The 26,845-nt window shown below is 36.8% G+C and overlaps 1 protein-coding gene across 1 annotated transcript; it reads left to right on the forward strand.

Moving 5' to 3' along the window:
- Window positions 1-3,008: 3,008 nt before the first annotated feature.
- Window positions 3,009-25,745, forward strand: Polr1B (RNA polymerase I subunit Rpl135). The gene is made up of 18 exons (XM_089635912.1): window positions 3,009-3,148; window positions 3,226-3,558; window positions 4,529-4,768; window positions 6,326-6,498; window positions 8,045-8,294; window positions 8,508-8,663; window positions 9,549-9,718; window positions 9,809-10,017; window positions 11,310-11,506; window positions 16,157-16,310; window positions 17,653-17,743; window positions 20,073-20,268; window positions 21,712-21,926; window positions 23,012-23,150; window positions 23,388-23,594; window positions 23,682-23,885; window positions 24,567-24,731; window positions 25,490-25,745. The coding sequence occupies exons 1-18, from the start codon at window positions 3,068-3,070 to the stop codon at window positions 25,703-25,705; spliced, it is 3,396 nt and encodes a 1,131-aa protein (XP_089492038.1). The 5' UTR covers window positions 3,009-3,067; the 3' UTR covers window positions 25,706-25,745.
- The last annotated feature ends 1,100 nt before the right edge of the window (window positions 25,746-26,845 follow it).

Below are 26,845 nucleotides of genomic sequence, written 5' to 3' on the forward strand. Positions count from 1 at the left end.
TGGCTCAGGGCCGGCCCTGCCACCGTCAAGCCTGTCTATCTAGTATTGAAGATTTTCCGCACCGCTGTGTTTCCCAACAAGCGTTCAAAAACAATGTGTTTTTCTTTCTTCTCCACGATAACAATATGGAACTATATTTTCGCTACCCTTCTGTTCAGGTCTTCAAAATTAGTGTTGGTCATAAATAAACCACTCACGTGTTGGTCAGGGAGGTAGGTTCCTACCTACTGTGGATAAATAACATTGCAATAATAAAAATCATCAATAATAATGGGGGCCTCAGGGCGGAGGGGCTTCAGCACAGGTTAGCATCTAGTGTAGTTATTGAATCAAGAATAAAAACAAATGAATATTATCATGATTTCGAAATCCAACAAGAGGCATTCTCCAATAATTAAGCGAATATCCGTTGGCCTAAAGGTAGGTATAGTTATCATCATCAAATATACTGATTTCGGTTGTGGGTCTGTCTGTGCGTGATTGTAACTCTGGTTCAATGAACTCGGGTTGGTTTTGAATTTAACCCATTACTGCGTAATGTTACACGAAACATATTTTTTACATTTTTCTCCTTATTCTTTATGATTTGACACCACAAAAACATATTTTGAAACAAACAAAAAATTTACGGTTCGGAAACTAAATCCCGTTCAAAAATTGGACGCGATGCATAGAATTTATGTTCGTACAAACAATTACAAGGACAGGTTGTTTCACAGAATTTGAACAATTCAACAAATATCATTGTTAAAATTCAAATTCTGTGATTGTTCTATTCAAGTTTTGTTATTATGTGCTGTCAATCACCCGGTGCATGATGAAATAATGACAGAACTTAAATAGAACTTTCAAAAAACCTTAATTTCAGTTTTGAAATGTGATGAATTGTTCAAATTATTTGAAACAACGTGTCCTCATTGTTTATTTTGCTGATTTTTTGGTTTTTGAATCGTGTTCTGATTTTAGTTCTTTGTATAAAATAAAATATTCTTATGTGGAATTTTTTATTATTTTAAAATTGGAACCAACAATTTCTACGTACATAGTAGAAAATTTACAGTGAAAATATGTTATGTGCGATGTTGCACAAAACATTCGGGTAGAGTCCAATTTGGCATTGACTTCAAATACTCGTATATGTAGCCTTTCCTGGATTGTACGAACATATCTCATGGTGTCATTGGGTATAGGTAGGCCAGTGCGTGGTTGTGACAAGGTTGAGTCCAAGTTGAGACCATCAAACCTACTGTTAGTTTTAGGCCAAGGTATTTTTCTCCCTGAAGAGACGTGGATCCATGGGTGTATCTTTTTGTCTCGTAACCAATATGTTATTTTATTGTGTACTTGGAATAATCAGACCTGACTACCACCAACACAACATACAATTCTTCAACTGTCATATTTAGGTTATGTTCTTTTGGCTGGCATAAATATTTATATGAGTTCGTGTGTTTTCTACAAGTTCATCTGTGAATAATGATAATTTTGGTGCACATACGGATTTAGTCATAACATTAGTAATTGGAGATGTCCATCGGTCTGTAAAATATTTTTACTTCCGTTTTATAATTTGCTTTTCCTTTTTAAAAAATTGAGACGTAGAAGGCTCTTCATACTCTTCCTCATTATTTACAAAACTATCCTCATCATTTATTGAAGTGAAACTTCTTTAGGCGCGTAATGAATTTTCTGGGACGGAGTAAAACCGAGTCAGGATCGACACGAAAATGCGGGTACCCCCACCACCGCTCACCGTTCACTGTCCCTCTCTCACCATATGCGCTTGTTGAGGTGGGGGAGCCGCTCACGAACGTTCTCTCCCGACACGGGACAACAATCGATGCAGTTTTTGCACGATTCATTAAGGATTTAAGTGCTCATGTATATATCTCGCACTTTAGTTACCATAACCCAATTATCACGACATTAGGAAATGATATTCATGAAATTGACAATGAAAATGGCACATGATTGGTAAATTGTCATTGTAATTTCTTTGTAATTTTTAATTGTAATATTGTTATTTATGTAATATTGTATACTTGTGAATAAATTGAAAATTTTTGGAACTATACATTAATCGAACGTCATTCATCTATAAGAAAATATTAGAAAAAGCAAATCCATGCTTCGTCGTTGAATTATTTAACCTCTAATTTTCAAACTAACCTAAGAGAGAAAATAGAGATGATGAAATGAAAATAGAGAGAGAGGAATACTAGAAGTTTCACTTCTGTCTTGCGTAGGCTTGACACACCCACTTTTTTAGTTCAATGTCAAAGTATTGTTTTTTTTGATTTTTCAAAATTTGATGATTTTAAATCATTCCATTTATTACATCGATAATAAAAATAAATTTCTAACCAATGGGTTAGAAATTGGCGTCACCGTGCGCAAACATGCCGCCATCTTTAATAATACTGCTTGGTACAAATAATTATTTATGGTACTGCTTAGAGTGCACTGATGGGAAAAAATAACTCCTCTAGCCTAATATTCAGGAAGACCGTTGATTTTTGAAGCTATTGCAATATTAAAAAAAAATGGTTAATTGTTATCTGAAAAAATATATATATTAACGTCCAACTTTTTGGATTTGGGTTAGGTGTTATTTTCAAAATTAAAACTGATTGTGTCAAGAATTCAAATAAGCGATAAAGTAGCTACCCATATTTTTTCCAGATAATTATTTTAATTATGTATAGTTGAAATGTGTAATTCTTTTGTTTAAATTTTTTACTCATTTTTTTTTAATTTTCACGGGTCTGCACTAGTACTTTAACACAATAATTTATTATTGTAATGACAATAATAATAATGGTTTTGAAAATAAAACAAAATCGAATTTCAATAATTTTACCGCGTATTTTTTCAATGCCAATCTGTAAAAAACTTCGTCTATGACTTGTCTCAACCAATCACGCGACAGTTACATTTGTAAAGGAATATTCTAGCCTTTCGTAAGCAAGGTTTCTATTATCTTTTCTGACATTTATCTATAAAAATACGAAAAAGTCAGTTCACATGTGACATTATGTCAAAATAAACCGAAATAAAAGTTTAAAAAATGGTTGTTATGAAAGAAACGCCGTCACTCTCCGGGTTGACGGACCCAAACTATGGAAAACCCGCTTCAAAGACCAACCCAGTCAGTTTCTTTCATAATTAATTTGAATTCATTAAAAGTAAGGTTATGACACATTTAACCTGGCTTTATTATTTCAGCTTCTACAATGCCTGGGAGAACCACATACAGAATCGTTTAATTTTTTGCTTGAAGGAGGTCTTGATATGGCCGTGAAGGATCTCTTGCCTATTTCTTTTGAATTACCAAATACCAAGAGAGTGTCCTTTAGCATCCAGGGTTTTTCTTTTACGAGCCCTGCGGCGCCTATTGGGGCTATAGGTATTAAGAATCAGACCATTTTACCCACGGAATGTAGGCAGAGAGGCTCCACATACAAAGGCAAATTTGATGTGAAAATTAACTGGAGCGTTAATGGAATTGAAATGCCTCCCATCGATAAAGAAATGGGTGAAGTGCCCATTATGCTACGAGTAAGTTTATTTTTAATTGTAGATACTATAATGAATTTATCACACAACGAGTGTCAACTGCTAACCAGTGTCTGTTACTAGGTATCCCCATTTTCTTAACATTAATTCCCTCAGGGCCTATGTCATCTTTGGGAATGGTTTGTGGGGGTATTTTTGAGGAGAGGAGGCAGTGAACATGTAGGAGATAGAAAACACAGAGGCCGGCAAATCGTTCCACAACTGAGCTGTTGAACGAGTTATAGAAACCACCCATTCTCATATGTGACAAATGTCAACTATGTTTAAATGTTGGGCGCAAGTTTGGCATGTTTCCCGATTGTGCACCGGTGCCGAAAGGATCAATGACACTAGTTCCTCGGAGCATCTTCAATTGTAATACTGGTAGAACAAGGTCAGCATTCCTACCTGACGCCTGTGCGTTAAAGATTGCAATCCCTTTGTTAAGATATGGGAATCTATCAAACACAAAGCCAAAGGTTTTTAATCAAGTATTTTGGGGATCCAGACCAGAGGTGTGTTGTGAGGCTGTAGAGTTTGGGGAGAGGAAGGAGATAGGAATGTACCTAGCTATTCAGATCTGGCCACCAACCACGGCCAGCCTTTTCAAGCGATATTTCGATTAAATATTTACAACTCTGGTTACATTGTTTCTGTACACAATTCAAATACAATAGATTTCTTGTAACTGTTTTAGGTCGTAATTATGATTACCAATTGTTTATTAGTTGATATTGTAATTAAAGATGGTTGGAACTAGATATTGGGTTAAAATCATCAACCTGACTCATCTTTCGATCTAAAAAGATATAAACGAATTTCTTTATTACTAAACTATATACAATGTTTGTGCTAGCTGGCAAAAATCGTCATGTTAATCAATGGATTTACAAACTACACAAGTATGACTGGTAATCATCTTGTTTTCAGTAATCCAACCTAATGTTTTATTATTGTGTGTCTTCACTTCCAGTCCAAACTGTGCCACCTAAATAACATGGAGCCAGCAGATCTGGTGGCGGCCAAGGAGCACGAGGAGGAATGGGGTGGCTACTTCCTGGTGAAGGGGCATGAGCGACTCCTGAGGATGCTGGTGATGATGAGGAGGAACTATCCTGTGGCCATCAGGAGACCCACGTGGAAGTCCAGGGGCACCCTCTTCTCAGAGATGGGCGTTCTTATCAGGACTGTCACTCCTGATCAGACTGCCACTGTAAGGAACCATCTGTATTTTATTACTCCTTTAAATCTCTTTTAAGGACAGAACAGATCCTTGATACATCCTCTCCTATCTCGTTTCCCTCCCCACTCCCTTCGTCCTCACTAAATTCTCCAAATTGGAAATATCTTTTTTTTTATAGAAATCTTCAGACAGAAAAAAGTAACTTTATTTTATAAATTCCTCGATAATTTTAATAGTTTCACGTTATTTATATTATGAAATATATCAGTAACTAACTAACTAACTAACCATCACGCCGTTTCCCCGCAGGGGTAGGCAGAGAGGACGGACCGCCAAACAACTCGGTCTTGGCACACACTTCTTGCCTCATTCACATTCATACATCGTCTCATACATACTCTTCTATTATTCTGACTCTTGACATGGCCCGACTCGAGTGTCTGATTCACTTGATTGGCGTCCCCGACTTCTGCTACCATTCACATTTGCATCATATATCCTCCTTACACTCCTATATTCGCTCTACATGCCCAAACCATCTAAGCGTCCCTTTCTTAATCTTACTCATTACGCTTACATCAGCCTTGCACTCTTTGCGGATCTCCACATTCCTCACACGATCAAACATGGTTTTACCACACATACGCCTCAGGGATCTCATTTCAACAGCATTTAATCTACTTTCATCCTTTCTTTGCCAGTTCCATGCCTCACTTCCATACATCAAGGTAGGTACCAGCACTCCGTTGTGGACTGCTAACTTCGCTTCTTTGGACAATTTTTTGTTAGCGCCGACTATCTATCGAAATATAATATAACCACTTGAATATTATTCGAACTCGCATTTTTTATTACAAAATTTTTTATCAGTTTATCGTTATAATAAGCTTATAAAAAATGGTACATTAAATTCATCCCACTCCTACTTTGATCTTTTTTTTTTTTTTTTAATATATGAAAAAAAAAATAAAAAATTTTAACATAGATAAATACAGGATATTAACAAGATATAAAACAATATAAATTATAGCCTTTTTAGATCTCCATGCTTCTTTTTTTTACTCCAAACAAATACACTTTTTTCGTGTATATTTCGATAGTTTAAACATGTGCTATAAATATTACATAAAAAAATTTCCAACAAATAATTTTTAAAAAGTTATTAAGTTTCAATGTTGAAAATTGATCAAAGTTAACCTACTGCTATTCTTGGGCTGTTGTCAACATGTCTGTATAATAATATATAATATTATGGTAAATAATCAGTTGGGTACCCCTGATATATTGATTCACTTTCATGTTCCTACCACTAGTATGTATTATTGTAACTACGGTTTCAGGCTAAAATTCTGTGATAAATAGATTACACACCATTGGTAACTTGTATGCTATGTTAGCTGATGTTTTTAATATGCCTCTATTGCAATTAAACATTTTAGCAGTAATTTTTTTTAACGAGGTCACTGCATAACAGGTTTTTTGTATATTCTTTTTTATTGTTTACTTATGCCGTAAACTTGTGCCGTTAATTCAAAATAAATAAATTATTAAATTATATATTAACATTCTTTTTAATTGTATTTTCAGAATAACACTCTCCATTTTGTCTTAAACGGAACAGTGAAATTCATGTTCAGTTACACCAAGATGTTGTTCTATGCCCCCTTGCTGCTCATCATGAAGTGTTTGGGAAACTATTCAGATGAGTTTTTATACCAACAGCTGATTAGAGGAATGAAGGGGGACCTTTATTATGCCAGGTGAGAATGAAGACTCCTTTTTACAGTCCTCATCATCGTCTTCCCCTTGTTGTGGACCATCGCTTCCAGATGTTTCTGTCCTATACCACTTTAGCGGCTTACGCTCATTGCAGGCCCAACATCCTCACACAGCCTCTGGAGTTGCTTACTCCAACTATGTCTGAGCCAATTTATAGTGAACTTGTAAATTAAAATCATTTAAATCGCAGGGTAACAAGAACAGTTTAAAAGACGAACAATGGAAGAAGGGGGCATAACTAAAACTAATGATGTCAATTGTTTATTAATTTATTTACGGCCAGTTGGGTTTTTACATGAAATAAATGTAAGTTGTGTTAACTATTTGTTGTACATTGTAAAAATGGTATAGCAAGTACATAGAATTGATTTACATATGAGTTAAGCACATGTGAAATAATTTTAAAAAACTCACTACTTTATAATGAGATATTAATATGATTAACAAATCAAATTAAGTAGTGTAAATTATAAAATATTGCATTAAAAAAAAAAATAATAATCTGTTTTAAAGTCGTGCTTTTCAGAATACTATGTGATTATGAAGATTTTGTTTTGTCACTAATACGAAATCTTTAAGCATGTCTACAACATTCCCAAACCTATTACCAAAATTATGCTGTCGATTTATAGATGTGTGAGCCCTATAATTTCTTAAATTGTCACAGAAAAAAGTAGTCAAACGAAAATTTGAAACAGAAAAATCAGAAAAAGATTCGGTCACGTCTAGCCCTTGAGGTAATTTTTCGCAAAAACGGCGCTATATAAATTAGCCAAATATTATTATTACTAGGAAATGAACCCAGGCCCTCAGCCTTGCTGGAGCTTTGCACTACCACTGAGCTAATTCGATCCTGTCCCCTTAGGTCATATTTAACTGTATCGTACAAAGATATTAGAAGAACGAGATGTGCTATGAGCAGTTCATACTGTGTGGAATTCTTTTGCCGAGTGTCGCCGGTTTTGTTCACCAATACTACTGCACACCTTCGCTTACGCTAAGGTATCCGCACTAATACATAGAACAGATTTCTGTGCGTACACGTCCCGATACCGTTCAAAGTACCCTAATTAGGTAGTACTCCGCCTACGGTCCGGCGGCCAACATAGCATATCTCGTTCTTCTAATATCTTTGTGCCCACCGTTACCCATCCTAGCTCTAGATAAGTACAAAATACCACTTGCAGGTATTGATTATGACTGAAAAGTGGCCAAATATGATTTATGCGGTGATGGATTGCTGTCGACGTTTATTGGCTGCTATCTTTATGTATGTTTCCAAGATTCTTCCCGACCTACATGCAATCTAGATAGTTTCTTGAATAAATATACCCATTTTTATTTTAATAATAATAATAATATTGGACAATTTGTATAGCGCCGCTTTTGTGAGATATCACCTCAGGGGCGCGCGCACCTCTAATGCGCGACATCTAATTACTTGTTCTTGAAATTGGACAGCAGGCTTCCAATTTCTTCATTTCCACTCAATTCAGGCGTTGATTCACATCTGCTTTTCTGTTTCAGCTGTATCCAAAAGATGCTCCGGGAACTGCACGAAGAAAACCTTCACACCAGTCTCCAGTGCAAGGAATATTTAGGGAAGATGTTCAGAACTCGAATTGGCGAGTTGCCAACGTGGTCCACAGATGTTGAAATTGCAGATTTCATACTGAATCGGTGTATTCTCATTCACCTAACTAATCATGAAGATAAATTTCACCTCTTGTCATTTATGAGCCGTAAACTGTTTGATTTTGTACAAGACAAATGTAAGGTCAGTAATCCGATAGTTTTATTATCTTAATCACTGTACAGTTTAGGATTGTTGTAAACGGAAGTGGTGCCCTCTGTTATTTTAAAAAAGAACCATTAAAGTTTTCAAACCGCGGCAGTGGGTTTTTATCTGCTAGTCAATGACTATTACCCTTGAGAGGAATTATTGCGCTTCTTCGAAAAATGGATTTATTTGACATTTCTTCATTTCTAGGTGGAAGGAACTGATGCGGTTATGATGCAGGAATTAATGCTTGGAGGACACCTCTATTTGCAAATTATCAAAGAAAAGCTGCAAACCTTCCTTTCATCAATAAAATTCAACATTTTGAAAAAGGCTCGCAATACCCCAAATTATGAAATCAATCAGGTTAGCAAAAGATTTTTCTGTTTTATTTGAATAAGGTGGTATTTCACCATCCTCTCAATAGCTTATCTCTAGGATAATTTATATTTTAGATTTATAAAATCGGTGTTAACTATTCGGTACTTGAACCTACGAATAGTTGCTGTGTATCAGATAAGTTAGCCGAGTTTTCTGCCTTTTGCGAGTAATTATTAGTTTATAAATGGAAATATGTTATCCTAAGGATAAGTTATCAAGAGGATGGTGAAATACCCCTAATTATGAATCAAACATTACACTTCACTATTTATAATAATAATGATTTTTTGAGCAGCTAATTTTTTTTAAATTTTTTAAAAAATTAGCTAAAATTAATTAAATTCATTTTTAAGGGATTTTTAATTGATTGTGTTAAAATGGAAACCTTCATCGTGCCCATTATTACGGATCGTAGCTCTAGATAAGTTCAAAGTTTCTATCCCAGATATTGATTGTGCCCACTACCCATCGTAGCTCTAGATAAGTTCAATGTTTCTATCCCAGACATTGATTGTGCCCATCATTACCCATCGTAGCTCTAGATAAGTTCAATGTTTCTATCCCAGATATTGATTGTGCCCATCGTAGCTCTAGATAAGTTCAATGTTTCTATCCCAGATATTGATTATGACCATTATTACGGATCGTAGCTCTAGATAAGTTCAATGTTTCTATCCTAGATATTGATTGTGCCCATCATTACCCATCGTAGCTCTAGATAAGTACAAAGTTCCACTCGCAGATAACAGAAATGTTTTGATTCCACAAAAAACAATTTTTTTAGCGGTGTTTCATACAGTATTTTGTGACAATAATGTTGTCAGTCTTTGAATGTATTGAAGCAAACTGAAAATTATTTAATGTTTCCAGAAAGATGTGTTACGAGCTGTGAAGTTTTCCGGAGGTCTGGAGAATACAATGGTGGCATTCCTGGCTACAGGGAACGTAAGGAGTTACTCCGGACTGGGCCTGATGCAGGACAAGGGTCTCACCATTGTTCCGGAGAACATTAATCGGATGCGATATATGTCCCATTTCAAGTAAGGCCAAAATTACTCTTTTTAATATTATTTATCATTTATAATTTTATCTTACCACATTTCTTAATAAGTTTATTGTTGTATCAAAAGGTCTGTCCACCGCGGCTCCTTCTTCCTGGAGATGCGCACCACGGAGGGGCGTCAGTTGCTGCCCGATGCGTGGGGCTTTATCTGCCCGGTGCACACCCCTGACGGAGCCCCCTGTGGCCTGCTCAACCACCTCACCATGCAGTGCCAGGTCACGCCCTCGCCCAGTCCCCATAAGGTCAAAAATATACCGCACATCTTGGCCAGCTTAGGTAATTATCCATATATTATTTTATTCTAATATGCAAAATGATGTTAAAAAGATTGGCGCGGTCATTTCAGAAATGCTTTACTTCAAATTAATCAACAAGATTACACTTATTTTAAACAATATTGTAAAATGCAACTGTTTGGATGAAGTTTGTGCAATTGTAGTTTCTTTCGGAGATATTAATATTGAGATATTAGTATTGATTGTATTTGCACCGTTTTTATTGTTTATCTAGTATTTATCAATAAAGCTTAAGTGAATTATTTTTTTTAAATACCAAAGCACTTTGGCCTTATTTAAAACTTATCCAACAAACATAAAGCCACTCTGCTGACAAAACAAATTTGATGAATTAAGTCATGTTCTGCAGAATTGTGGGTTGATTCTCCAGAATGCCTCTCAGCATACTAAAATGAATTTTATTCGCTTGGCAAGAAAATTATGTATTTTAATATGTATTATTTTAGCTTACCGTTTCGTCACTTGCAAACATTGATTTTTTATCTCTGAAAAAGAGCGTCGCAAATTCCTTGTCATAATTTTTCATTTTCAAAAGTAACAGTTGATAAAAAATTTTAGCTGGAAAATATAATAAAACTCAAGAATGTTAATTTTTGCAATTCCTTATTATTGTTTATAACATTATTTAAGAAAACATAATAATTATCTGAATATTAGTGGCTATCCTCTATTCTCTATCCTCTTATTCTCTATCCTCTGTGCTCTATTCACTATCCTCTATCCTGGGGAAACTTCATAGGATAAAACGACGGTACAATTTACTAATACATCATTTTGCTACAAAACTAACTAAGAAAATACTGTCAGCCGCTCGGCATTTTATTGGCCCACTAAGGGTTAAATTATCACATTCGCTGCCAGGAGCTTTTGTTACCATTAAAATTACATATGATTGGTCCACCCATGAGAGTGATTGGCACTGAACAGGTTAACTGAATTGGTGAAGTTTTTTTATTTTTATTTTGCTTCACACACGGGATCACTCTGTTAATCTCTCCTGGTCTGTCCATTCAATACCTCTTGTTTTTTCCTTACGAAGTCACAAATATTTAAGGATTCTTTTGAGATTATCTGAAATATTAGTGAAATTATCTTCAGCTCTTATAGAATTGGCTTGTTTGTTCTACATGCTCTCCGGGAGACTTCCTTCCGTCCTGCTTTCTTTGTGCGATGAACTAGAGGAAGGCAAAGGAGATCGAGAGAGATGGCGATGGTAAAGTTTTGTGTTCATATTATTAATAACACTTCATCTTTTTATGATTGTGTTTTCAGGAATGATCCCTCTCGGCTCATCTGTGGATTCCATGGAGCCCGCAGGTTATGAATATCCAGTTATGCTTGATGGCAGACTCATCGGCCATCTTCCATTGAGCATAGCAAACAAAGCTAGAGACAAACTAAGGCAGTACAAAATATCCGGCGAAGACATACCAAATACACTGGAAATTGTGTTGGTCCCTAAAAAAGTGGTATGTTTTACACTGGAGTAGATTTTCATATACAGGGTTTTCCAATAAGAGGTGTTATTTTGAATAGCCCATTATTTCAGTATATGTTACTTTTGAAGCTGTAATTTTTTGACATTTGACAAGTAGAAACTACGCCATTAATAAAAATGGAACAATACACGCTTCAACCACGCATTGAAATTATTAAAATTCACATGAGTGAATCAATTGCAAATCATCTTGAGTGATGAGGCCCATTTCCACCTCGGTGGCTTCGTCAACAAGCAAAATTGTCGCATCTGGGGCTCGGAAAACCCAAGAGTTATTGTTAAAAAGCCTCTCTATCCTCAACGTATGACTTTTTGGTGCAGTTTATGGTCTGGCGGAGTCATTGGACCTTACTTTTTCGAAAATGAGGCTGGAGCAACAGTTACGGTGAATGGATTGCGCTATCGAGAGATGATTAATGATTTTTTATGGCCGGAATTGGATGGTATTGATCTGGACAACGTTTACTTTCAACAAGACGGCGCTACGTGCCACACAAGCAACGAAACCATTGATCTTTTACGATTGAATATCAAAATGACACCTCTTATTGGAAAACCCTGTATTTATAAAGGCGGGTCTCCTGCGCACAAAAGGTTTGTTTTTTTGAAATATTGCGGTGTAGCCACAATGTTTTTGCTTTCTGTGGCCGATGGAAAACATTCTCCCAAGGGTGTTTTGTGTAAATGCTTAAAAAAATAAAACATTTTTGCGCAGGAGACCCACTTTTAGATTAGATAATAAATCAAGCATAACCTAGAAACCAAAGTTATTATATTACAAGATGAAGTCTCCAGCGTTGCCCGGGCTTTACGCAGAGTTTTTTTAAAAACTAATTCTGACAGTTTCCTTTTGTTTTTTTCAGTGTGCAAACTTTCCTCAATCCTTAAATAAAATTGTAGATTTGTGTAAAAATCAAATCCACGCCGCTCGCCTGGAATCCATCACGCAACCGCCCGTCATATACTCTCTTTTATATAAATAGGTTATATGGGTTTAACCCTCAGCCGGTGGGAAGTATCTAAAGTTAAATCATCGCACTTGCCTCTCCCACCTGAGCCGTCTTAAGTTATTTATAGGTTTGAGTCATAATTATATTGAGTCATTATTATGTTATAATTATCATTTTGATGAGTTATCCGGTCACCCCGAAATAAATTTGTTAAAATTCCACATACTTAGCACTCTAGAAATATATTCAATAAATTTATTTGTTTATCTTGGGTAAGGATTTCAAGCGTCCGAGACAGGTTTTTCCCCTTCAGCTCGTTTCAAATTTGCCGATTCTGTTCAAACGGTCTTGTTCGGCGCGCAATACGCAATTTCATTTTAGGCTGTATTTTTAGGAATTTTATTTGACAATCCATTTCACTGGAATAAAAATAAATGTTTAATTTAAATACGCATTAGAGCTGTTAAACCTAAAATATAATTTCTTTTTTGAGATCTGCAACCAGTGTGTGTTGGGTCGCATCTTTTGTCATGTGTTTTAATTTAAATATAACATTTTTACTACAGTAATGTTGAGAAAACTGAATTTTAAATCGATTAATATTTATTAATATATGATCATTCTTACGTTATGAGGGAACAAAATTTCATCTTTATTCTTGAAGTAAAAAAAGAGCAATATTTGAAAAACGCTTGTAATATCGGCGCATGGATCAAATAATGTGATATAAATATTCAAACGCAAACAGATATAAGTACCAGTCGGTATGGCTGAGCTAGTCGTATATTAAGTAATAATTTATCTACTCGGTAATATTTCAATTTGTTTATATGAACATCACCACAAAACAATCATTTTTAGTTAAGATATGGATGCGTTATTTAGTTTACACAAAGAATAATCATGCTAAATATGGGTAATTACAGTTTTAAAAAGTATTATTGGTCGGCGAGACAAAATAAAAAAGACTTCCTCATAATGACATTTATTTATTTATAAGTATATTTGTAATTTTCCCGGCTACAAAAAGTTAGAAGCAGATGACACCGGTCCACCACCAGCCCGAGTTACACGGGAAGGTAAGGACTGGGACACTGCGGCTAAAATAGTTACTCCCTCCAGAGTTAAATGGGCAATCAGAGGGTTTGACCCTTTTAAAAGCGCAGGAGAGGATGGAATCTTTCCGGCACTTCTACAGAGGGGCCTAGATACAATCCTACTTCCGGTGACGAAGATCCTGAGGGCATGCTGTGCCCTCGGATACATCCCCATACCATGGCGGAAGACAAGGGTAGTGTTCATACCCAAACCGGGGAGAGCTGACTACGACCAACCAGGTGCATTCCGCCCAATTAGCCTCACCTCATTTCTTTTGAAGACAATGGAGAGGCTAATGGACAGGCACATAAGGGACGGGGCACTGAAAGAGAAGCCCCTCCACGAGTTACAATTTGCTTACCAAGCAGGTAAGTCAGTCGACGCGGCACTGCACAGGTTGGTGTACAAACTGGAGCAGGCACAAGCGACTGGGGAACTGGCGGTAGGGCTATTCCTGGATATAGAGGGAGCATTTAACTGCACCACTATTAAATCCATTGATGAAGCGGCAGAAAGACATGGACTCGACAAAACCACCAGAAGGTGGCTGAGGAACATGCTCTCAGGCCGGATACTTACGGTGACAAGGGGTGAGGTAAGCATCAAAGTGCTGGTGACACGAGGGTGTCCACAGGGAGGGGTCTTATCACCCTTGCTGTGGAGCCTGGTGGTGGACAACCTCATCCGGAAACTCAACAACAGGGGCCTATATACGCAAGGGTATGCGGATGACATTGCAACCATAATAAGGTGTTGGGATGCAGACACAACCCGAGGCCTTATACAGTCAACACTGGCAACAGTGGAAGAATGGTGTGAAGAAACAGGACTGTCAGTCAACCCAGACAAGACAGAACTAGTAATCTTTACGCGTAAAAGGAAACTAGAAGGATGGAGCAATCCAACCTTCTATGGAAAGGAATTAGAACCCTCTGACACGGTTAAGTACCTCGGAGTCATCATAGATGCCAAACTGAGCTGGAAAAACCAGGTGGAAACTGTAGGCAGAAAGGCCTGTGCTCTGATGTGGGCAACTAGGCGAATCTGCGGCAGAACGTGGGGTCTCAAACCTAAAATGATGCAATGGCTTTACACAGCCGTTGTAAAACCAAGGATCATGCACGCAGCCCTGGTCTGGTGGAGGAGAACAACACTGAAAACAGTGATGGTCACACTCAATCACATACAGGGACTTGCATGCAGAAGCATCACAGGAGCCATGAGAACCACTCCAATACTAGCCATGGGAGTGCTGCTGAACCTACCCCCACTAAACATAGAAATAGAGGGGGCGGCGATGGCGGCAGCCTACAGGTTACATTGCAATGGCCAATGGAGAGGAGAGTTGCCCAGAAACAGTCACACGGAGATAGGAATAAGACTGAGGGCAATTAGTCCGACGGCTGGGATGAAGCAGGACGGCAAGCAAGCCGAATACTTCTTCGGACAGCTGTTTAAAGTGACGTACCCCACAAGGGAGGAATGGGACTCGGTCCCAGGTCCAAACTCCAAACAGGAACTAATCTGGTTCACAGATGGGTCCAAGATGGAGGAAGGAACAGGGGCCGGGGTCTGTCTACAGGGATCTAAGAGGGAACTCAGTATACCTCTAGGAATGCACTGCACTGTGTTTCAAGCTGAGATGAAAGCCATCTTAGCCTGCGCACAGGAGAATATGAGTATCGGGTACAGAAATAAGAACATAAATATATGTTCAGATAGCCAGGCGGCCTTAATGGCACTGGAAAGTAACCGATGCGACTCCAGACTGGTGATGGAATGCAGGACTATCCTTATAGAACTGGCGACCATCAATAAAGTAACCCTGCTCTGGGTACCAGGACATAAAGGTATTGAGGGCAACGAGCGGGCTGACGAACTAGCAAGGAAAGGGGCGAAAGCACCACTTGCGGGATCCGAGCCGGCCGTAGGAGTAGCAGCTTGCCACACCAAACTACATATCAAGAGGTGGGTCAAATCCCAACACTGGAAGGAATGGAAGAAGGCACCCGGAATGAGGCAATCTAAAGTACTCATAAACGGACCGGACCCTAACCGAACCAGGCAACTACTCGATATGGACAGAAACTCACTGAGGGAACTGGTAGGACTATTAACGGGACACTGCCATCTCAGGAGACACATGCAACTGTTGGGAGTGGAAAACACCAACATCTGTAGGAAATGTGAAGAGGAGGAAGAGACTCCAATTCACCTATGGTGCCAATGTCCCGCTCTGCTGGGAATAAGGCTCAGATACCTGGGAAGACACAGTGTGGAACCAGAAGACATCGCCACATATCCAATGACAGCCCTGGTGAACTTCATTAAAGGGACCGGGTTACTGGCAAGGGAATGAGGTAAAATGGGAGATAGTACAATGGGCCTATGGCCTAAGTGCTCGCGGGGAACTTAAGTAAACCGCCTCCGACTTAAAAAAAAAAAAAAAAAAAAAAAAAAAAAAAAAATATGTAATTTTGAATATATTATAATGTCAAAATTGTAGAGTAGGTAATTATTTTCCGAATCTTTAACGAATTCATAGTTTAATGTTCAAATACCCACGTTTACAGGTTTCTGCCCAATACCCGGGATTATTCCTCTTCACCGGAGCCGCTAGGATGATGAGACCGGTAGTAAATCTGGCCATGGATAAAATTGAACTCATCGGCACCTTTGAACAAGTTTACATGGACATTGCAATCACTGCAAAGGAAATTTATAAAGGTAAATTACCTGTGTATTTATATCCTTGCATAAATTATTTACGAGTATTATTTGAGCCACTTCAGAAAATTTTCGCAATGAGTTCTTTTTGCGATTTCACGCATTCAGAGAGATGGAGATTTTCCATGATACTGAATAATAAAAATACTCATTGAAAGGCATTTCAGGATGATTTATGAGTAGCTTGACTTGTGCGTTGATAAAACTTCAGCACCCAAAATCTATATTAATTCAAGTTTTTAACCCGCGTGCCAAGACCTCCACCGTGGATTTGCTTGTAGCTCACCACTCTTTTATGGTATTTGAACCATAAAAAATGCTCCTATCATACAATTAGCTTGACAACAAAATAGTGTTTCTTAACATTATTCTGGTATATAATTTCGTCACTTGCAAATGTGTTTCTTTTATTTGTGAAAAACGCTTTGCAAAATTCTGTGTCAAATATAATAATGTTTCTTTTTAAAAGTCAGAGTGCTAAGTTTAATTAGCCTCTTTATTGTGAAGAACGCTTAACTAGGTGAAAAATATAATAATTTTTAAGAATATTTTTGCACGTCTTTATTATACAGGGTTTAACAGCACGAAACGGTAGTGTTTCAACCAACGATTCCTGAGCATATTTGTGGTAAAAATTATGTGTCATTTTGTTTGTATTGTTGTCTGATTTTTTTTTTTTCAGTTAATAAGTATAAAATACATTTCTATCACACGTCGCCACTGTTCTCACTGTTTACGCATTGCGACAGGATCGTGTCATACGCTTTCCCTCTCCTCTCTTAACATGCTGCTGGAACGAGAAGGAGTGCGTATCACGTGACCTGCTAGGTTGAACCCAACTACTCAGTTGCAACGTGTGATGAAAAAAAAATTGCGTTTAATGAAATAAAATGTCGTCTGACAGCAAAATGACATCTACATTTTTTACTTCAAATATGATGAAGAATCACTGGCTAAAATCCTTCGGGTATGTGCTGTTACACCCTCTATAATATTCTTTATAACATTAGAGAGAAAAAACATATCTCTTAAAAATCAGTTATCCTGAGGAAACTATATAGGATAGACATATAAAAGCTGACGTATCCATGTGGATATGGCAGTAAAATAAGGATATGTAAGCTATTCTGGAGAAACTACCTATGGTAGACGATATACAGTTTTATCAATATATAAACACACTATCTGGTACAATGTTAAAATTTACGAAAACCTTATTTTTCTAAAAACAAATAAGTTATTAAAAATTAGGGTTAAAAGTGTTCTGTATATTTTAGCTTACCCTGAATGTGACCCTGTCAGTGTATTCATATGTATGTGATTTATTCTGTATTATTTTCAGGAATCACAACGCATATGGAGCTTTCCAAAACATCTTTTCTAAGTAATCTCGCTCAACTAATTCCTATGCCTGATTGCAACCAGTCTCCTCGGTAAGCATAAACAAAACACTCCAATATCTTTTAAAACAGCAATCTTGTAATTTGCACAGTTTTTTAATTTCTAAGTTTAACCAACTATTTTCAATTCACGTTGACCTTTCGATTACAACATTTCCATTCAAATATAGTCTCTGTATGCCCAATGGCTATTTGAGACAGCGTCATCGTAGATTAGTGTATCTTCGATAATGTAGGACCAACCTGCCAATGGTTCTCCCAGTGGGGAGAAGTATATTGCTCCTGAACCAAATCTCTTCCGATTTTAACATATCTTACGTCAGTAAGGAGAGATCTGAAAAGATTATCTCCTCATTGACGCGATCTTCATCATTGCAAGATATAAAAAAAAAATTGTTTTGCATATCTTAACCCCTACTGTGCAGCTGGCTACATTTGCAGTCCTGTGAAATTATGACTACCTTGAGGTGCACTGCAATGTGTAGTGTATAGAGCTGGATTTTAAAAGTTTTTAATACAGTATAACCTCGTTAATTCGAAATCCACGGGACATCAAAAATCAAATTTCGAATTAACGAATTCCCACATAGGTAATTCGAAATATTATGAAAAAAAAAAAAACGCCGAAAATCGATTTTCTCGGCCGCCTCTTCAAATCCGGGTGGTATTTTAGTTGTAAATTCGTATTAATACCAATTATTTCTTTATTTTCGCGGCCGATTACCGTAGCGGAAGGCCCTTTAAATTCAAATATTCGCAATAAATTCGTAAAAATGCTATATATTTACGCGTAAATCGAGAGTTCGCTGCCGATTTCGGTCGCGGCCTACCCTTTAAATTGAGATATTCGTAAAAATACGATATATTTCCGCGTAAATCGAGATTTCGCGGTAATTTTCCGTTGCGGCCGGCCCTTTATTTCAAATATCTGAATTTAAATTCGTAAAAATACGATATATTTCCGCGTAAAACGAGAATTCGCGGCCGTATTCCGTCGCGGCCGGCTCTTTAAATTCAGATATTCGAAATAAATTCGCAAAAATACGATATATTTCCGTGTAAAGCGAGAATGCGCGGCCGATTTCCGTCGCGGCCGACCCTTTAAATTCAGATATTTGATGTAAATTCGTAAAAATATAATATATTTCCGCGTAAATCGAATTTTATCGGCAGTTTTTCGTCGCGGCCGGCCTTAAGTTCAGATATTTGAAGTAAATTCGTAAAAATATGTCATATTTCGGCGTGAATCGAAATTTTTCGGCCGATTTCCGTCGCGCCGTATTTTTTAACTCGGATATTCGAAGTAAAGTTAATAAAAATACGATATATTTCCGCGTAAATTGAAATTTCGCGTCCGATTTCCGTGGCGGCGGGCCCTTTAAAATTCAGATATTCGAAATAAATTCGTAAAAATACGATATATCTACGCGTAAATCGAGATTTCGCGGCCGATTTCCGTCGCAGCGGGCCATTTAAATTCAAATATTCGAAATAAATTCGTAAATAAACGATACATTTACGCGTAAATCGAAATTTCGCGGCTGAGTTTCGTCGCGGCCGACCCTTTAAATTCAGATATTTGGTGTAAACTCGTAAAACTACGACATATATTCGCGTAAAACGTATTTTCTCGGCCCTTCAAACTCACAGATATTCGAAATAAATTTGAAAAAGTACGACATTCCAGTGTAAATCGATTCAGATTTACAAAATAATAATACTTATTAGGACGATGTATAACCATGTAAAAATACATTTTTCGGCGTTTTACCGCCACGGCTGACTTTTAGATTCAGATTTACGAAATATTATGATTTATTTTCGCAAAAATCAAATTTTTTCGAATTACACAAACAAATTTTCGTGCGCGGACAAAAATAAATTTCGAATTACGAATTAACGAATTTTGAATTAAAAAAAATTTTGTATGAAAAAATTTTTCTGCGGAAATTTTTTTGGCGAAAATTTCGAATTACGCGTTTTTTCGAATTATCGGGGTTCGAATTAACGGGGTTCTACTGTACATTTATTTACTGTCCAAGAAAATTCCAATGTGAAAAAGCTAATTTTGTAGAATACTTTCTATTATTTCATATCTAATTTTAACTATTTACAAAACTTTTTCAGTTTCATAGGGGTCAAAAAGATATTAATAAATCTCTCCATTTTATAACTAAAAACAGTATTATAATTCGGACAATACTGGAAAGTAACTATGTACTAATATACAGTAGCGGCTCAAAACTGTTTATTGTGCTAGACTACTAGGATTGATAAAAATACAAATATTGTACCTGAAAATGTTTTTTTTTTTTTTTTTTAAATATATTATTAGTGAAGAAGTTTTGTTTATATATTCTAGTAACATGTACCAATGCCAAATGGGAAAGCAGACAATGGGCACCCCTGTGCACACGTGGAACCTGCAGGCGGAGACCAAGCTGTACCGGCTGCAGACCCCGGGGACCCCGCTATTCCGGCCGGTGCACTACGACAACATCGGCCTGGACGACTTCCCAATGGGAACCAACGCTATCGTCGCTGTTATTTCTTATACCGTAAATATCAATCATAATATGTAAAATAGTCTAATATTTTTATACGTTTTTTTAATATTATATGTCATCCATGCGTGGTTATCCCTGTAGGCGAATGTCGCATATTATGAAATCCATGAAGATTCACTAAAACTCATATTTATGTGCGTAGGACGAGATAGATTGTGTTGAAAATGCCAGCGTTGTAAATGTCAATTAGTAATTTTGTAACTTTGTAAAGCAACCTTGAAGTTAGCAAAGTATTATTATTTTTACTTTGAGTGTGAAACCTCTGTCTATCGTTTTTATAGAGACCTATTGAAATAAACTATGAATGCAGGTAACAATGGATTCCTACACGCTTGTATATATCAATTCATCATTTTTCAGCGGGATTTTTTTCAGAAAATACTTAAAAGCAACATCATAATTCAACCATCAATATGTTTGAATATGACTAGAAACCAACAAATTTGACACTTCATTTCGAAGGGTCAGAAAAAAAATTGTAATGCTTGTGACAGTTGGTTACATTTCCATTGGTAGTGTATGGCGAACAATATGCTTAAATAGGCCAAGCCATGATGCGTATAGCGTAATGTGTCGCCTATCTTAAAAAGAAGCGAGTAATTTCTGAGTGGTGGCGAGAATTATGCAGACGTCCGCTATGATCAAATTCACCCCCTGATTTAACCTTTCCTCATCTGTGGTGTGTATTTACTACACATCGCTTCTAATAACTTTAATAACTCTATAAATATAATAAATTCTGGGTTCAGATTTTAGGTATTCCTCCGCTATACATTTATGCACTGAATCAAAAAATAATATATTACATAGTTTTCAAATTCAATTAAAAATCAGAGTTTTTTGTTAAAAACCGGGAACAAATACACCAATGCAATCAACCGTGTGATACTAAATACGCGAAGAGTGTGCGAGGAAATGACACGCTATTGATGTCCCGCTTTAATTCGCTATGCGGGAACATGAGACATCCACACTTCTGCAGTTGTAGTTTATGATTTAGACCATCGATACCTACGACCGCACAGCTGTGTTGGTGCCAGGCGCGCCGCTAGCCAGTTGGCCGCGAACCGTCGTTAGATGTGGACCCCTCGCACGTTTCTTTAGCATCTGCCGATGGTTTTTTCATGTTTTCAGCAATTAAATTACAATTATTATCACTTTTGATATAAAATATAATAAACATAATCGATTAGCTATGAATATTCATATTTTTCCGATATTAAATCGCTTATTTTGAGATGTGTATTGACTACACAGCACCGTAACGCGTGTATTTTTTTAGCACAGTAAGGGAAAGGTTAAAAGTCACCCTATTATATGTCACTTATTCTATTTCTACTTATTATTGTATATATCCAAATGTTTTAAATGTCTTTGGCAAATCCTTTTGATGCAAAATTAACAGTGAAATCATTGGTTGGCAATTAATTGTAGGGTTACGACATGGAGGATGCTATGATCATAAACAAATCAGCTCACGAGAGGGGTTTCGCTCACGGTTCAATCTACAAATCAGAGTTCATTGAGCTGCCGTCCGCCGGGTCCTACTTCAGTCGCGATCCCACTTCAGACAAATTGGTGGATAAACTAGACGTTGATGGTTTGCCGTTTATCGGGGCTAAACTCAACCACGAAGATCCCTTTTATTGGTGAGGTTATTTTTTAAATATATTTAACATTAATTGGTACGCAAATAGCTTTTATACTGGCTCCTGACTAAGTTGTCCTCAGATTAAAAATAAATTATGTACATATTCTGATAATTGGAGAAGTGAGAATGGTATTACTATGGTAATTTTTTTGTATAAATAACATTACAAATTAAATTTATTACATATAACTTTTTTTTAATTATTAACCTGTTAACCGGGGAGTTCCGTTTTGAATTACGCAGCATATAACGGGCTCGAACTCTTTCACTAGGACGTGTCAGTACGTCACGCCCGGAGGACGTAATTTTAAATTATAATTTTTTTTATTAATGCATTATAAAAATGGAAACACCGAATTAAAAAATTATAAATAAATTATAAGTTTGTAAAATAATTATAAAGATTACAAAAAATATAAAAAAGGTAACAATTACAGAACAATAAACAAAAGCACACAAATAAAATAGAACCATTGAGTTTAAAAAATTAAAATATGTAAAAATTCAAAACTCAATTTCCGTGTGATATGCTCGGAAATATAAGTCCCGCCCGTTCCAGGGCGCAAATATATTCCAAGGACGTATTCATATGTCCTACCCGCACCCGATACTGTTTACGTTTGACGTATTTATACGTCCCGCTCGGTTAACAGGTTAATAAATGATTTGTGACAGCTGGTATCTATATAATTCTTAAATAACTCATCGTCTGTTTGGATAGTTCATTGATATACACCACAGAATAAAGAATAACACCAGAAGTGCCTCCCATACAAATTTGAATGGAAACAAATATTCCATTTAGTCCAATAGCCCAGCGCCGTGTTTTCACTTACACTCACCTGACATCGTAGATCTCCATCCCAAACACAGTTCTGTTTTGGAAATTTAAGCCTCAATTAGGCATTGCATCACGAAACACGCCCACAGGGCACTTCTTGTATTATTCATTATTCTATGTTATAGACTATGTCCACATACTTACAGAAAAAAATTGAGAATTATGCCTATTTAATAATTTGTACATGTCATATTTATTATATGATATCAATAAGACAGTAAAAAATAATAATTCTGCTACAGCGCCTACGATGTGCAAGAAGGAAAGTACCATGTCACCAAATATCATAACAAGGAAGAGTCTTACGTAGACAATGTCAGAATCTGCGGGAGCTTCAGGCCCAATGTTCCTAAGAAAATCTGCATCACAGTTAGAATACCTGTAAGTACACATAATGCACATAAATTAAATCAAAAGTCATTCAAACATAATATTCATACGCTGTGCAGAAAAGGACAGCTCCTCAACTGGAGATAGAAAAACTTCTCTGAATTTCCTTGAATCTTTTCATGATTCCTTGAATATTTTCTTCAGATGTTAGATGATTTGAGCTAACTACCGATATTGGTATTTCTTACCTTGTTAGTTTTCTGTCTATTTCACCTTCTAAATTTGCAGAGAAACCCTTCAGTTGGTGACAAGTTTGCCTCGAGGGCTGGCCAGAAGGGAATCTGTTCGCAGAAGTGGCCGGCAGAAGACCTGCCCTTCACGGAGTCTGGCCTCATTCCCGATATTGTGTTCAACCCTCACGGCTTCCCCTCTCGAATGACAATCGCCATGATGATAGAAACTATGGCGGGAAAATCCGCCGCATGCCATGGACTGGTAAGAATCAATGTTTTTTATTTTGGTCTCTTTTTAAAATACCTGATTTTGGTATTGCGTTGATCTAACAATTTTGTATCTTTTTAGGTTCACGATGCGACACCTTTCAAATTCAACGAGGAAGACACGGCCATTGATTACTTCGGCCGTCTGCTAGAAGCCGGGGGATATAATTACTACGGCACTGAGCGAATGTACAGCGGAACGGATGGTAGAGAAATGACAGCCGATATTTTCTTTGGAGTTGTTCACTATCAGAGGCTGAGACATATGGTCTCCGACAAGTGGCAGGTAAAGGCAATTTTTCATAGCTAAATTCATAGAGTAGCTGTATTATATTGTATGTGTATTCTAGCAACGTAACATTTCCACTAGTGAACTTGAGTCCCGTTTTATTGAATGGATTTGTAGCATTGGTAAATTGTAGTTATTCATTATTTACCATTTGAAATATCAGACCCTACTTGACACCAGCCATACGTAATTCAATGAACGAATTGCTATAGATCATTTTTGCTTTATTTTATTTTACTTTACATTTCATAATGCATGTACAGTAGCCGGACAAATCAGAGCAGTGACAAATTGAATCACTTTTATATGAACATATCCTTAACTTGTTTAACCTTTACATACCTGAACCTGTATAACTCTCGTTTGGGGGGTTGTATTACCCCCGTCTGATGCTGGTTTAATAGGTTTTACCTAGGTTAATATGTTTTTTATATATTAAGATGTCACATAAGAAGCAACTTAGTTATAACTCTCGTTTGGGGAGTTGTATTACTCCCCTCTGATGCGGGGTTAATTAGTTTTACCTAGGTTAATATGTTTCATCACTTTTCAAAAGTGTTCTGATTTGTCATGGGACCCACATAATATATTTATGTAGGTACATACATAAAAGTGAAAAATATGAATTGAGAGTAGAATTTTAGGATAAGAACACAATAATATGAATACATGTTTTAGGTGCGTTCAACTGGCCCCATAGATGCCCTCACTCGCCAGCCCCTCAAGGGAAGGAGGAGGGGAGGCGGCGTGAGGTTCGGGGAGATGGAGCGAGATAGTCTGATCTCTCATGGTGCCTCCTTCATGCTGCAGGACCGCCTATTCCACGGCTCCGATAAAACTAGAGTATGTCATTATTTTATAACTATTCAAAAGGTTGTCACAGTAAAAAAATACTTTCCAAAGAGACACAGCCACTACTTCATCGGAAGAGTAAAAAGAAGTAGAATTTTTGGTATGGAAAAAAACATAATTATGTACCTGTCATACTTTAACTAGAGATTCCTGAGCATATTTGGAGTCAAAAAGTAGATGTCATTTTGCTGTCTGGTGACATTTTTTTCAATTAAAATCAAAAATTATATTTTTCCATCACACGTCGCCACTGGGTACAAGCTAGCCCAACGCTCTGTCTCGTCCCGGCAGCACCATACAGATGAGATAGAGCGTGTATCACATTATCTGTTACTACATGTGGCAATGTGAACAGTTGTGGCATGTGATGTAATCAGACAGCAAAATGACATGTAGATTAACGTCTTGTGGTATGTTTTGATACAACCTGTATAAAAGTGACCTTTGAGTGATTTTTCACAAAAAACACAACCATTAAAAAGGTTCCTTTTATCAAGCATTTCCTTTAACAATGATTATTGCTGTAAGACTTGTATGAAATGGATGAAAAAACTTTAATCTTTTAAAATGTTATAGACCATTGTATTGCTTGACATGTAAATAAAACTATAAATAGTAATGTCAATCAGTGTTGCGTTCTACCGAGAGACATAAATTATGCAATGGATCTCAATGAATGGAATCTGGGTTCAAAGCCAACACAACTTAACAACCGGTGTGCTAATCAAATAATGTATGTTTTGTTTTAGTGTTTGGTTTGTATGGAATGTGGTACGCTCCTCGGACCAATGACCATCATCTACAAACATGGCCCCCAGCCCGAGATGAGAGACACCTGCAGACTATGCATGAAGAAGAGCAAAATAGCCGAAATGGAAATTCCATACATCTATAAATTCTTCGTTACTCAGCTCGCCGCCGTTAATATTAATGTCAGAATGGATTTTAAGAAGCAGACGGTTTGATGTACAAATTATGTATTTTGATAATTAAAAAAAATTAAACATGCAACTTTTTTCTCTTTTTAATACCTACATGGTGTACGGAAACTAATGGTACAAGAGGGAAATTGATAAATTTGCACCACACAGAGAACCCAAAAAAAAGTGGGTGTGTCAAGCCTACGCAAGACAGAAGTGAAACTTCTAGTTTCAGCTGATGCTTGGCGTGGCGCAGTTCGCTGGTGTCTGAGAGAGAGGAAAGAAGAGAAGAGAGAGAACGTTCGTGAGCGGCTCCCCCACCTCAACAAGGTTTCACTTCAAAAATGCCACAGCCGAGAATCGAACCTCGCTTAACTGATTGAAAGCCAACCACGCTGAGCACCAACTGTAAGCAAAGCCGCATAAATTGATTATATTATGTAGGTTCTGAAAATATGAGAGCTTGTTATGTTTTATAATGTTACCTACATCACACCCAAAATATAATATATTTTTAAAAATAATGTACAATGTACAGAAATAGAATCCCACACAAGATCGCGTAGTGCGCTCTAGCGAACGGATATTTTATCAGAGGGAGATAGTTTTAATTTTTTTTTCTGTAAATTATTACATATTATCAAAATAAATAAATTAATTAAATAAATGTAATACAATTATCATAATATACGGATTAGATAATAATTTTAATCCAACACAATAACGCAAAGCGCGCTCTAGCGGAGTAATGTTTTATCACAGTGAGATAAGTGTTTTTATTATTTTGCAATATTATTTTCTTTTAAAAAATGTTCTGACCTACTAAAAAATAAGATATTGAATGAAAAAGGCGTTAAAAACAAAAAAATAATGTGCGATGGCCGAGAATCGAACTCGGATCAACTGCTTGGAAGGCAACTATGCTGACCATTACACCACCAACGCCAGTTGTCGGGATGAGCTAAGAAGCATTTATATGTTACTTCAAAACTTTGACTAGATCAAATGAACTTTAATCGGTGGTGGGGGTACCCGCATTTTCGTTTCGGTCATGAGTCGGTTTTACTCCGGTCCTCGAAATTGCATGACGCGCGTAAAGAAGTTTCACTTCAAAAAATCAATCTGAGCATTTCAATTTTTTTCTCTGCAACTTATGGCGATGCAACGGAAATTAATGCAAAATAT

This window comes from Hesperophylax consimilis, chromosome 1 (genome assembly GCF_061612785.1).
Source record: "Hesperophylax consimilis isolate HC1 chromosome 1, BYU_Hcon_1.0, whole genome shotgun sequence".
Taxonomy (NCBI): domain Eukaryota; kingdom Metazoa; phylum Arthropoda; class Insecta; order Trichoptera; family Limnephilidae; genus Hesperophylax; species Hesperophylax consimilis.

Excerpts from the sequence above, each read along its gene's own strand:
- Polr1B (XM_089635912.1), top strand. The coding sequence starts at position 3,068 with ATGGTTGTTATGAAAGAAACGCCGTCACTCTCCGGGTTGACGGACCCA. Across the intron at positions 6,499-8,044 it reads GGGGACCTTTATTATGCCAG|CTGTATCCAAAAGATGCTCC; the intron begins GTGAGAATGAAG and ends TTTCTGTTTCAG. Across the intron at positions 9,719-9,808 it reads CGATATATGTCCCATTTCAA|GTCTGTCCACCGCGGCTCCT; the intron begins GTAAGGCCAAAA and ends TTGTATCAAAAG.